Source organism: Ylistrum balloti, unplaced genomic scaffold (assembly GCF_031769215.1).
Source record: "Ylistrum balloti isolate Yb309-2 unplaced genomic scaffold, AGI_CSIRO_Ybal_v1 Utg369624, whole genome shotgun sequence".
In the NCBI taxonomy this organism is placed as follows: Eukaryota; Metazoa; Mollusca; class Bivalvia; order Pectinida; family Pectinidae; genus Ylistrum; species Ylistrum balloti.
In genome coordinates this window covers 561596-575744 of record NW_026781893.1, presented here as the reverse complement: position 1 = coordinate 575744, position 14149 = coordinate 561596, and the positions used below count along the sequence as shown (strand labels likewise).

At 33.8% G+C, this 14149-nt stretch overlaps 2 protein-coding genes and 1 long non-coding RNA gene across 3 annotated transcripts; 2 read left to right on the top strand and 1 right to left on the bottom strand.

Moving 5' to 3' along the window:
• On the top strand, positions 1 to 3491 carry LOC132550869 (uncharacterized). Its single transcript, XR_009554231.1, has 3 exons — positions 1 to 90; positions 1763 to 1974; positions 3272 to 3491. It is a non-coding gene; the product is annotated as an uncharacterized LOC132550869 (long non-coding RNA).
• Positions 3492 to 5027: 1536 nt separating this feature from the next.
• Positions 5028 to 7980, bottom strand: LOC132550430 (small nuclear ribonucleoprotein F). Its single transcript, XM_060214502.1, has 4 exons — positions 7907 to 7980; positions 6759 to 6887; positions 6343 to 6407; positions 5028 to 5824 (listed from the first exon to the last, which is right to left on the bottom strand). Exons 1-4 carry the CDS (start codon positions 7910 to 7912, stop codon positions 5758 to 5760), a joined length of 267 nt encoding a protein of 88 aa, XP_060070485.1. The 5' UTR covers positions 7913 to 7980; the 3' UTR covers positions 5028 to 5757.
• Positions 7981 to 8239: 259 nt separating this feature from the next.
• Positions 8240 to 13529, top strand: LOC132550461 (mediator of RNA polymerase II transcription subunit 20-like). Its single transcript, XM_060214531.1, has 4 exons — positions 8240 to 8324; positions 11108 to 11250; positions 11595 to 11866; positions 12278 to 13529. The coding sequence occupies exons 1-4, from the start codon at positions 8311 to 8313 to the stop codon at positions 12488 to 12490; spliced, it is 642 nt and encodes a 213-aa protein (XP_060070514.1). The 5' UTR covers positions 8240 to 8310; the 3' UTR covers positions 12491 to 13529.
• The last annotated feature ends 620 nt before the right edge of the window (positions 13530 to 14149 follow it).

Genomic DNA, 14149 nt, shown 5'->3' with positions numbered 1-14149 from the left:
TCATCCTCGCAGTTTGTGAGGCGCTTTCACAAACAGCATGGCCAACATTAAGAACAGAATCAAGCAATGCTATTCCGATCCATTTATACGGTAAAGTACTAGTGAATTGAAGTACGTGTGGTAATGGTACAATGCGAATATTTCAGTGACATGTACTGTCAAATGTACAAATAATTTCGCAGACAAAAAAATCTTGAAGGTGTCCTTCATCAGGACAACGACCACAGCGTCATCGGCACATTTATACAGGGATTCGCCCACCAGTCTCCTCGGTCAGTACAGTCAGTGTGAGTGTATTGAACGACGAGGCTGGTACCTGTGTTTTAACCAAAATGGCATTGATCAGTGATCTGAGTATACAGAAAAGTCCATCTTGCACAAGCCCCCTCCCTCTAAAACCCCAAGAAACATGGTCACAAACCCCTGTTCTTACCACACAGGTTTAGTAAGCTTTAACCGTACCTGAGCTGTTGAGAGCACGGGGAAGAGGGAGTGGGTTAGAATTTTGATATCGACTCCTTGAAAAGGTACAGCATCATCCCCCATATCGGTAATAGTCCTGCATTTGAATGACGATCAATTTGTTACTTAAATTCAGGATAATTTAAGTTAGAAATACAAAATTTCATGAAAATATTGCGTTAAAACGGGCTTCATATATTTGACATGGCCAAATTATCATAAATGCACATTTTCACAAAGAAAGTGTTACAGTCATAAACTTTATCACCTCCTTTAATTATAGTGTTGCTGAAAATAGAATACAGATACATTAAATTCATGTTCAACCATGACATTTTTGCTATATGCAGAGACGTATTATACGTCCCTGCTATATGTCCCCATTGACTGTACACTGCGGTCAGTGGAGTACAAAGTCTCCGTCAATTGAGCTTGAAGTTAAACAATGGAAATGATTATACTTCTGCAAATATATTTGTCACACTTTGATCTTTTTAAAATGGTGACATTTTTTTTACATCACCTGTTTAAAAAAACTTTCGTGTTTCTATTTCAAACAATCTTGCACTTGAGTTACTGATTATATTTGTAATTACTACCTATATGCAGGGTTGTGTCCAACCTGTTAAAAACACTGTTTGTAATGAGTTCCAGTGCATTTTCTCATACAGATGTGACCCAATGCTGCATTTTGATAATAGTCCTTCATTTGAGTTACAGTTATTCCTATTCAAATGAGGAATACTTTTAACATACATTTCTTTTTTAACATTTGCAACGAAAAATTTCTAAAAATAACCTATAACATTTCCACTAAATGCTCCCTATGGTTAAACACAGTAATCAATAGTGAACAAAGTCTGTGATATAAATGAATAGCACAAAGTTAGATAACAGATATAAATATTTCTTCAGTGAATACAATGTCAAACTGGCTGTAAGGCCATGTTAAAAAGATGATACCCATTTTTGTTGATAATGCTTTTAAGAGGTTTGTATTATTATTACAAGTTATTCCTTATTTGGGTAAATTAGTAACCAATTCATTTCTCAGAGAAGTCACTATCACTCAAATAGAGAACTTGCCCATATGCAGGATTGTGCACAGCCTGTTGAATCCAAGAGCAAGTATATTACCTTTGTACGTCTGTTCCAGGAATCCAACCCTGGACAGCTAGGTGAAAGGTGAATGTGTTACCAATGTGCCACCCAACCACCCTGAATTGCAGGACATTAATATATCTTAGTTTCTTCATTTTCTGTCATTGCATGTTTAAACAATAAAATGATGCTTTTTCAGAAAACTGGTGTTCAGTTGGGGCCTGTTTCTTGGAGCCATCTACATTGCACGTGACATGGCAGCAGCAGAGGAACTTGCTGCAGCAGAAATGGCAGCATCTGCAGCGCAAGGGGTAGCAAACCAGGCTGATAAATTGGCTGGAGAGATTTCCCGACTTGCTGCAAACTAAAACATGCAGGAAGATCTATCTCAAACGGATTCAGGAAAATCTGGTGAGGCCATGTAACATCACGTTTTTTGGAGAAAATGTTTAATAGAAATATATATGGGGCTGCATTGTCTCTGAATCAAAGTAAATCTCATCATTCAAATCACTTTTTCTATCAGATTTTTTATATGTATATCTTTTGTAGGTATATTTTGTTTAAATTTAAAAAAAACCTTGATTGCAATTAATGTACATATTGTTTATTGTGAAAAGAAGTGGTATGTTAGCATTTGCTGTCATATGATAAGAATCATTTAAAGACTTGGGTTCATATTGTGATTTTTATCAACAAATGTTTGGCTGTCAAAATAATCCTTCATTCGTGGTCTATCTGTAAATAGTTCTTTAAAAATGTTGTTTGAGAAATACAGGATAGATCATTCCAAGATTTCATACGTAGATTTCTTTTATTCCCTATTTATGACCTTATGATTTTGGGATTATTCAGGAAAACAAAAAAGTTGACAGACAGCCAACTTTGAATTTGATAATAAATGTCTGTTATTGCAATTTCTTTCGAAATCTGTGATGGATCTTTCTCCAATTTTATATGTTGGTTCCCCTTGGTCCCAAATTGTGCCTGTTTGATTTTGGGACTATTTGATAGAAAATTGGCTGACAAGTGGCTATTTGGATTTTGACAATGAAAGTTTGTTTACAGTTGGATGGACTAAAGAAATTATTCTCAAATTTCATTTGTAGTTTCCCCATGGTCCCTTGTTAGGCCTGTTTGATTTCAGACTGATAGACAAAATGGCTGACAAGTGAAAATGAATATTTTAGATTGATCTTTCTAAAATTTCATATCTAGTTTACCCTTGATCTCTTGTTACGCCCTTAAGATTTTGGGACTGATCAGAAAAAAAACATAAAGGCACAGGTGACCATATTGGATTTGGCAGTGAAAGATTACTATCACTATTTCTCAAGAGAAATGTTCACAATTGATATAATTTAGAGCGAAAACAGGGTAAAGACAAGAAAGGAAAAGATCAAACTTTTAAAGAATTATATATAAGTTATATGGTGATTCTGCTTTGGATAATCATATCTTGAGCCTCGAGATATTAATTGCTTATTCAACATATCGCAATTAAGTTCCAGCCAAGGAAGAATGTTGAAGAAAATATACTTAACAAAGCTTGCTGTATAGTTTTATAAATAATTGTGATACATTCTTTTGAAAAGTTGTCTGATGTTCCTTAGTGCTTTATCTTGCTTAACATCAGAAAATAGATTAAAAAGTATAGTGTGAATTAAACAATCTTCAAACAATAAGATTTTGTATTGTTGAATTTCAGATTGGTCCTAGTGACTGCGACAAACCTTCATTAGAAGCGAGTGAAGTTGACAGTATATGTGTGAAAAACATGGGATGAAACATGAATTCTAGATGATGACAAATGACCGTGTGCTTGCTAGGTTAGATGTGTATCACATTGTGTGTGTGTTTTTACTTGTTATACAACATTTTATTGTGTAATAAAACTATGAATGGTTAGAAACCATCTTTATAAATAATGTGTTGTGATAATTTCTTTACAGTTACATGTATGTGGTAACTCACTTGCTACCTGGGAGCTCACAATTAAATACTGCATTATTAACCATTTTGTTTCCAAAATTGAACAGGCACCACATAGGACCATGGGTACATCTTACCTCTTAAGTTTCAGAAATACTATTTCGGTAATTCTTAAGAAATAGTAATAACTATCTATATCAGAATTCATGATGGCTGGCTGTTGGCCATTTAGTTTTTCTGATCAGAATCAAAACTGGATGGGCGCATAGGAAATTTGCAGGGTAGTATTCCTGTAACTTTATTATTCGTGAAAGAGACCAACGCTTTTGAGAACCAGATATTGAAGGTATCGTAATTATGTCACATTTTCATACATAAATAGTTTTGCAAACTTTTTGCAAATATGCAGGTCTTTTGATGATTTCAAGAAACTTAAGACAATTAAACTTTTAGTTTCTCTGCTGACCAACTAGTAGACATCAGAGCTGACTTAGTCCATAGGATCTCTGAACTTATTTGGATCTGGATAGCTTATGCCATACTACCACATCTGTCAGCTGTCACCTTTTCCTGCAAATCAATACTAGTCATAAATGACTAGGAAGTTTTGACCAAATATGGCTAGAGGCATCCTTGGAGGGGAAGGGGACCAGATTTTGAATAAATGGTGGATATCACCTTTCAGGGGCCTGAGGTACAGGGCCACAATGGGGAAATTTTGCAAGTTCTCCTCTTGTAGGAATGAAAGGCTATTTCCCAAATTTGATTTAAGTATCCTTTCGTGAGGGAAATAAATTTTGTATAGTAAATAATGGTCTCTGCCCTTTGGAGTTGTAGAGTCCAATAGGGAAAATAGTGCATATTCTTTTTAAAAAATCTGTCTTCTTAAGGGATGCCTGTATTCAGTCCCAATTTACTCTGAAGCATTTTTAGGTGGGAAGAATCAATTTTGTATAAACAGTAGGTCTCGGCCTGATAGAGGTCGGGCCCAATATGGGAAATAAGAGGAAATACGTAAAATCCTACCCTCCTGGAGGAATGATTGGATTTTGACCAAATTTAGTCAGAAACATACCAGGGTAAAGGGGATGTAATTGGGATTCCTTAGCGCAAATTTTGTTAAATACTTTCACGTCTGTAGAAATGCCTGCATTCTGTCCCAATTTGCATGCTTGGTAATGGGATCAATTCTGTATAAACATTAAGTCTCAGTCCACTTTTGCAAGAGGCAGGCCCCACTAGAAGAAATAGAGTTGATTCTTTAATATCCTTTTAATTGGAGTAATTCAATTTTGCCCAAATTTGGTCTGAAGCATCCTGGTGTGAAGAGAGCTTTGTTTTGTTTAAACTGCATCTTGCCCCCCCCCCCCCTGAGGGCAGAGGGGCAGGGCCGTCCAAGGTAAATAGTGGCAAGTCTTTGAAATAGCTGTCCTTTAGTTTTAATTAAGCAATTTCTGCAAAATAAACCAGATGAGCAATAGAGGCCCAATACGCTACCTGTCAAGATCTTGATCACATAGACAATGAAACAGTTGAAAGTGTTACTTTTTATTTTCATTAAAAGACAAAATAAAATGACAATGAAGTAACAAAAATGTAATGAAAGTGACAATCGATGGAAGTTAACACAACAACATTTAGATCTACATTATTTTATGGTAACCCATTCTTTCAACTGACAAGGTGAAAATTACTAATCATCTCCTTCCTAATGAATTTAATATTTTCACCTTTTTGAGTCCTTCTAATTATGAAATAGTGGTCTCCAATTATAGCTTTCATTTTTACAAAAATGTTTGTACATATTTCAAGTACATGTAGTAATATTATGGATAATATCAAAATTCTTGTCAACTAGATATTTTTAGACATAAAATATTAACATCTTTTCAAGATAATGAGCTGGTAACCTGTACTGGTTTGTGGTAATGTTTAACACATGATTCTGATGAACATTATTATACCACCTGGATCAACATGTGCTATGTTATACCCAGATCTAGTACATTATGACAATGGAATAACACATACCATCATATAATATGTGGATCCACAAGATTATTACACAGTGGAATAATACTATCATATATCTAGATCCAGCACACACAATTCTTGTCATTATTATTATATCACTGATAAAATAACATGTGCTTTCAGTCCAGTTCTTTACAGAAGTCATTGTCTGTATGGTGCACTTGTCTACTTGCTTGGCACCTGAGAGTACACTCCGTTAACAATACATGATTAGAAAAGTATCAATATTTAGTCCTTCATTTCCCCTTCTTCATCCTCTTCCTCAACACCTCTAATGTAGAGCACATTATTACACCTACAACAGCAAATGAAATACTTAATGTGATGTACATGTATGGAGACTTTTCTTTAGGTCAATTTATTTCAGGTTTGTCCGAGGTCCAATCCCTTCATTTTGGAAACATTGAAAAAAAAGATAAAACTACAATGTTCAGACCTAGAAACCAATTGTTCCTTGTATGATGCCTTTTGAATTTCCTGGCCACTGTAGAAACATATAAGGTATATTTCTGGAATGATAAATTGTGACTGGACAATTCTGACACAACAATTTGACTAAGCAAAAAATAATTCCTGTTTCTGGTAATCCTACTTACCCTTACATTTTGTGACTTTTTAAATTTTAAGGAGGTTTCCAAAGAAGCACTGTAGAAGTCAAGATCTTTCTCCTATATGAATCATATAAAATGATTTAAGACAGAAGTTGTTGTCTACCTATCTACTGCTGATTTTTCAAACATGTTGAAGGAAACCTTTATTTTTTCGATTGGTCTTTGACTTTAAACTTGAATGATGAAGCCAAGATTTCATTACCTTATTAACACTTCACCAAGATTTCCTGTAAGTGCACCATCAATAAATTCTTCTGTATTTGCCAGCTGAAAAAAGAATCTATCAGTTAACACAAGCTCACCACCGTTTACTCAATATTCTTTCCACTTCTTATTCAATGTCACACATGAAACCTTACAAAGTTCACTTTTAATCTGAATCACAATTAAAGTTAATCATCTACATTACAAAAGCTGTTAACTTCAGAAATGTTTTCAATGTATCCAAACTCTTTCATAAGTCACATATCAATCAGAAAGCCACGCATATTACTAACTAATATTTTGACAATTTGTAAGGTTTCCCAAGATTAAAGACAATTGTACATGTGTATAGTTTGTCTCCTATAACTCATTTTATTCTGAATGTAATATTAATGCACATTCTGTTTTTCATACCTGTAAATTCATGTAGCCATCAACTGATACCAGATAGCCCTTGTATTCCATACCCCACTTTAGCTTGACCATTACTGGTTTTCCTGTAAGCCCATTCAAGAATGGCTTTGGGTTCATTGGCAGTGTTGACTGAAAGAACAATCATATCAAATGTACATAATATACAAGTACTTTATATTATCAATTTATGTATGTACCATTACCAATTTACACCATAAACATCATCAAATAAATCATATAAACTACAATGGAACCCACTTAATGTCACTTTCTGGTTAATATCACATTTTCTTGAAACACCTGATTTTTCCCTATATATTCTATGTAATCCAACATCTGATAATGTCACTTATTTTCATGTGGGCAACACTTAATATAACTTCATTTTGCCAACTATCACCAAAAAAGGTTAATCACAGGTGAAAAAAGAAGCTATAATCCATGCCTGATGGGCCATACGTCACACCTGGTCACATTATGTAAATATCATCACTGCCCCACTGACAAATTTTCACACCTTGTGAAAACTATATATCTTGAAAACCTTAATAAACTTGTGACATCACAAGACACATAGTTAATATGGTCACAATACATTAAATGTCTGAAGTTCCAGTTTCATATATGGAAAATGGCAAAGACATGACAATTTTACTATCCATTGACAGTTTGACACATGTGTGTACCTATATTTAGTTTGAAGATGCTGCTTGCGAGTGTGATAGACAATACACAAGTGTATCACCGACGATCAATTAAAATTTAAACCTTCACAACTTTACCAATTACAATATCAACACAAGATTTTGATTACATGTGTGTTACATGTTAAGAACATATCTTCCGATTTCACTAACTTATTGGATATGACCATTGACATTTACAATAACAAACAATCAAAATAACTGTAGGAAAACAATTGGCAGATTTCTTCTGGATTTATTCAATACGTCGTGATATTGATATTACCCCCACCCCTCCCACAGGTCTGCTTGTTAAGCCGGTTCTCTGTGTTTACAATGCAGGGTCCTTACGGACATGTAATACAGTACATTGCTAAATGATGAACCATTTTAGCATCAGATATTGCAACGTTAGTTGATATATCTCATTACACAATTGCGTGTGTTTTGAATTTGGATATTTACCGTCATGATTGCTGTTGTGGAGAGCCTTCTTTATTTCGTGCCGCAAAAAGCGTGGTCTAAACGTATGACATGCGCTTTATTTACTTCCGGTGGATTGATGTATTTTTAGGGTTAGGAGTTTTAATATTTGTGTGCAAAATATGAAATATCAATCAAAATTTTGTGTTATAGTAAGTAAAGTTAAAGTTATGGCATTGTACTAGCGGAACATCTGATACACTGTAAAGTTACGCCGTTAATTTATGATGTATAAAATAACAAAAGAAAAATATGAATGAGTCTTCCGTTTGTTATTTCAACTCGGATTTTTAACAACCATTTCGGCGAGCTCTCTATTGATGAAAAAAAGAAACACCAAAAACATTGAAGTCTGTTGTGTGTGATTCAAAGCAGCATTTTGGACGATGGGTGTCGTCTGGTAAGAAACAGGGTGATTTGCTCTGATCGTTTAAATCAAACATATTTACACATAAAGTCGCACGGCTGTGTGAATATCATGGAGCTGGGGGTGACTACATTAAAGTACTTCTACTTTCACTATACACCGGTTTCTGATCACATATATATATATGGGCGCAAAACCATAAACGAGCGCAGCATTTAATCACTGAATCGGGCAGAGGTCCCGGACAGAAATCCTTGCATAAACAAAGCAAATTACATTAGTTTTATCCCTCGTCGATGTATTGATGTAAATCCAAAGGTGTAATTAGGCCTTGATTGATTATATGAGACTCGATTTTCTCACATACATCACACTAATGTTTGCTTGATAATGATAATTACAAGTAGATCATAAATTGCACCTCCGATAACAGGATATTTGCTCACAATGTAAATCAAAATCACACAAGGTATCTTGTAATGTATATAGTTCGAATGTAAAATATTATTGAAATTTACAAAAGTCCCCCTCAAATTAATAAGAAAATCACGCACACATTATGGTATCATTGAATTTAGCTGTGTAACTCAATGTTATCAAATTAAAATGAGATATAGGTTGCTCCACAGCAATTTTCGTAACACGTTTGTATTCATATAAGGCAGGTTACTCTTTATCAGAAAAGAATACTTTTCTCACTCTCACAAAAATAGAACAAAATACAATTCTGCATATTGATTTGTTACTTATTACTTTCAAGCTTTGGATCATCAAACATAAAGGCAATAAATATGGGAAGGAATGTGATTCTGTCTGGTCTCTGATTTTGGTGCTTGTGGTGTCAGAGAGCTCGTTTTCTCTTTATGAAATTACCATGTAATTACCATTAATATCTGTTGTGGAATAATATTTTTATATTGATATTCTTAAGAGCATAAGGAAGTGTCTGTGAACCACAGGAATATAACAAAGTACTAACAGCTGTAAAACAGTACAATGTATACTCTGATGTTATAAAGAAAATTTTGGGAACAGCCTTGGTTTTGTGAGGTTACACTGGAAATCCTGTACATCTTCATATTACAGAGATTTTTTGTTATGTGATATATATTATAATATATAATCACAACAAATGGCAAATTCACATCACACAATAACAGAGCAAAGGCACTTACATCTATGTTATAAACTTCATTTGTGGACAAAAAATTAAATACATGTTATTTGTTTACAGTTAATTAACCATTAAGCATACTTTTCTGCAAAAAGTTTTGTTGTAATAAATGGCAAGATAGAACAGTGGTATAATTGTTTGGGTTTATCACCAAGTGATAATGTACAGCCAGGGTGATTTTGAGGTGGGGTCTGTGAGTATGTAGTAGCTGGTGACACCCTCACTGAGCAACATGTGGGAGGGTGCTTGCCTTAGGATGCAACACAGTAAAGTTAATTTCTCAGCTCTGGGAAATAAACTACCATGGATAGGAAATATTAATTGTATCATGCTTCTTTGATCTTTATCCAAGGTTGTGCAACTGACTGAACTTTTGCATCTCATGATAAAGTGGTAAGGTGTATCAATTAGTGTAAAATGTAGACAGCATATTTTGGGGTAATTTTATTTCCAAATTATAAAGATATCTCAGTTTGTTAGCAAATTCTATCATATCTAGTTATTTTCATGCTTCCAGAAATATTTCTTTGGAGCATATATTATCCACTATTTTTGTCTATCCATCTCTCTATCTATCCTTTAGTGTCTGAAACATAAAATAAACAGTCAAGAAAGGATTATGATAGGAGTTATTGTCCATAATTAAAAATTGGTGCCTAGAGCATAACTTGCTCTCGTTTAAACTAGCATAATGACAGTTGGTATATACATTGATCATACTAAGAGGATGTACAGTGTACCAATTTCAGGGGCGGAAACCCTTTGATTTCAAAGTTATTACCCATAATTGAAATTCTGTGTCCAATTATTTGTATTTGGGAAGCAATCATCAGCTTCACTGATATTCTTGTTTTATAAGCATTTGACTTAAATTCATGACTTTCAATAACGCATACTTGTAAGACCTACACCAGTGAGTTGTAAGTTCAGAAGAATTTTTTTTGAGGAAGTTTGATAAAATATGAAAACTATGAACTTATAATTACCTTGGACAAGTTTATGTAGATTGTAGGGTCAGTGTTACTGTTACTAATTATAGAAAAACCGTGTTAATGCACAAATGGCTTAATTAATTTCTTGATGGATTTTGATAAAATATCATACACTGAGTAAAGAGCGTTACATTTTGAATGATTTAAAGTCTCAAAGTTGTAGGGTCAAGGTCATTGTATCTATTTTAAGAAAATCCTTGTCGGCACTCAGCAGCTTCATTCCTCAAGAAAACAGCTTCATTTTTCAAAATAGATTGATCAGACTTCACATTTTATGGAGGAGCATGGCATCTTGGAAAATTGATGTTAGATGGGTTGCAATGTCAAGGTCAACATAAATCCTTGTCAGCACTCCAGCAATTTCAATGGATTTTGACCAAGCTTCGCATTTATATAAAGGACCACAATATCATGTAGAAGTTAGTTTCAGGATTAGATCTCAAGGGTCAAGGTCATCGATACTGGGTCTAGAAATCCTATGTCAGCTCTCTAATGGCCAATTCAGGGAGGAATTTTTATCAAAGTTCACCTTATTTAGTCATCTTTACTGTGCAATTGTCAACAGTTTCTAGTCTATCCATATGAGTTTTCTTTATTTAACTGAAATTTTACTTGTATACTACTGTTAAACATGTATATGTGTATTGCAGTGTTTATGCATACAACATACCTGAAGGTAAGAGTGGACAGCAGGTAGTGGACGGTCTACAAAAACAGATGGAGGTAATTGGTGCGACCAAGACAGGCAATTTCTGTGTGGATTGTGAAACTTACCAGTCTCATGCTCAAAACGGTAATATACCCAATTAATTGATGTGATAAAAATTGTCTTTCTACAGCAAAACAAATTCCTTTGTGACATTCACTTTTTCAGGATGCTGTATATGTCACAAGGTAGCATCTCATGGTTTTTACAAATTTAATTTGATTTTAACATACCAGTAATGATTGTAGTGAGTAGTTTTGTGTCATATGGTGTCCAACAGTATTATAAACCTATAATAATAAGATAGAATGATTTTAGCTTTCCTCCTAGATCTACTTTCATTTAATTGTATACATTTAAAAGAAATGGGATTAGGTTAATATTGGTTGATATTTTTGAAAAAAAAAAAAAGAATTTTTTTTTTCTGGCAGCTCAGCAAAGGTCCATTCACATCTTACACAACAGTGAGCAGCCAGCAACTTGCTTTTCTGTCCTGGACACGGGGACTGTGTTAGTGTCGGATATGCTCTTTGACTTAATTATGAACACAATGACTCAGGCTAAGTCAGGACGTGAAGCATTCTTCCAACAGAGGAAAGGTTTCAAAATAGAATCTCGCGGCCAGCGTTATGAGTTGGCCGACTTTGTCATTAAGATTGGTTCTGTGTCCCTTGTGGCAAACTTCAAAGGAGTGCTGATAGAGGTAAGCTTCATGGCTTTATTTAAAAACCTTTCTGCTAAAATAATTAAATGATCTGTGGTAAATGTATAGACTTTATTAGTATAATTTATACTTTTTTAACATACGTGTATGTGTTAAACCAATATATACATATGTATTTATATTGTCTCATAAACAAATAATTCCAACACCATCAACACAGGCATAGTGATTTTGCAAAAATATCTCTCGTCAATAGAATTATGCAAGTTGGGGATAAAATCATAAACAGTGATCATCTGTTCCAGAACATATTTTTTTTGTTTTTCCAAGACAAGAAGTCCATTACTACTTTAATTTATAAAAAAATTAAATTATTACAGTGCAGTTATGATTTAATGTAATTTTGATAAGTTTTGACATTTTCCGACAAAAATATTTGCTTTATTTCAGGTTGAATATTGTCCTTGTCAAGTTCCAAGTGATTGTTGGAACATGATGAAAGAACTTTTACAGAGCATTGTGGGTAATGCAGCCGATATGCCACCATCATATATCAAAAATAAAATGGACTCTCTGTATACCCCAGCAGATACTATCAACCAGTACTTGGAACATTTCAATGCTTTTAGAAAGACCGCCACCCCAGGACAGCAGAACAGATGATGGTTTCACCAGATTAAAGTAATATCAAATGATCAGGAACAGAGTATGTTTTTGAATGAATACATCTGAAACCCAAAATAATGATATTGATTGAATTAAAAAGTTAAATATATCAGTTTATTATTAAGCATGTCGTTAGAATAGAAGTACAATTACTGTTTCAAAGGGAAGTAAGTTGACACAGTTTATATGATATTTATTACTTCGCTTGCTGTAAAGGAACACCTTACTATTCATGTTTGAAAATAATGAAATTATGTATCGATGAATAGTTATCCCTACATATCATGAACAGCTACTATTAAACAGTGTCTTGTCCCTGTTAATACAAAGCTATCATGTGCTCTCATCTATATCAGCAATGCCATGGTTAGTGTTTGTTAGGTCACATAAATCATGATTTTTATACTTGAGGTCTGTTTATCCAGGCAGCTATCAAAATTTCTTTTAAATATTGTTATCAGTTATATTGCAAATTTTCTCATACCATATGTAATCATGATCTTTCCAACTTCAACGATTTCCCTTTCATTTTTTTTTATAAAATTCTTTGGATATAACTTTCCTGATAATATTTCCACTAAAAAAAGATGTGATATGTTTACTATAACTACATAGTGTATGAATATGATTACAAAATGTCTATTGTTTTGATGCCCATTGCCACAGACAATTGGCAGAAATTTCCATATATGGTATTGATATAGTATCAGACATTGTAACCCCTCAGAAGGGCAAGCTGGAGAATATATATATATATATATACATGTATTTTCTTATTCTACAGGCTGTAGATCTTTTCGACACATACTATACCTTACGAAAGCTGTTCTATTTTTCCAATTCGTGTTTGATGAACAAGACTAGCAAGTATTTACCAAGTTATGAAATTTAGAAATATATGAAGAAATGGCTAGATAGATATATGGAGTTCCCTGTCCGCGGCCAAATGCTGTCATCATACACAATCTGTACCGTTTTTCTTTTTTTTTTTTTTTTCTGTAAAAAAATTAATGAATGCTTTTCATTTGGGAAAGACTCGACGAAATCAGGATTTGCAAATATCCTATTAATAAAAAAAAATACTTCTTTTTTTTGATGATTATGTTTTATACGGACAATGCAGAAAATTGAAGAGGACACCATGACAAGAATTGCACCTTGTCATCTATATTTTGACAATTTCTTCTGATCACTCGGGCACCAGTTAAGTTTCAAAATTTAGGCCCTTACTACATTCGGTTAGTCCAAGATGATGAAACAGCTGACACAGTTAATTCATTATTTCAATCTACATGTCTAATTCCAATTTTTAGCTCACTTGACCAAATAACCAGCAAACCAAATGTCATGATATTTGGCTAGTAGGTTGTTGAGATGAAGTCTAATAAAGTTTGAAAAATAAGCCAACACAATAACCTTGGCCCATATTCATGGTCACAAGGGTCAAATTCGTTAAAACCTTTAAATGACTTTTTCTGACTTACCAAAAGACAAGGAAGCATGGTATTTGACTGAAAGTTTTCTCAGATGAACTTCGACAGGTTAGACAAATTTTGCAGAAAAAATGGGATCTACCTGTAATCCAGGTCATAACTCACTGTACAGAGTTGAGTATTAGAAGTTGTTTGTTGTGGATATTGGTTAAAATTGATAGGA

Coding starts and splice junctions, on each gene's coding strand:
- LOC132550430 (XM_060214502.1), bottom strand. Junction 6,408..6,758: donor ATGGCTACATGAATTTACAG/GTATGAAAAACA, acceptor TTCTTTTTTCAG/CTGGCAAATACAGAAGAATT. Junction 5,825..6,342: donor CTTGGTGAAGTGTTAATAAG/GTAATGAAATCT, acceptor TTGCTGTTGTAG/GTGTAATAATGTGCTCTACA.
- LOC132550461 (XM_060214531.1), top strand. Junction 11,251..11,594: donor CCAGTCTCATGCTCAAAACG/GTAATATACCCA, acceptor TTTTTCTGGCAG/CTCAGCAAAGGTCCATTCAC. Junction 11,867..12,277: donor TCAAAGGAGTGCTGATAGAG/GTAAGCTTCATG, acceptor GCTTTATTTCAG/GTTGAATATTGTCCTTGTCA.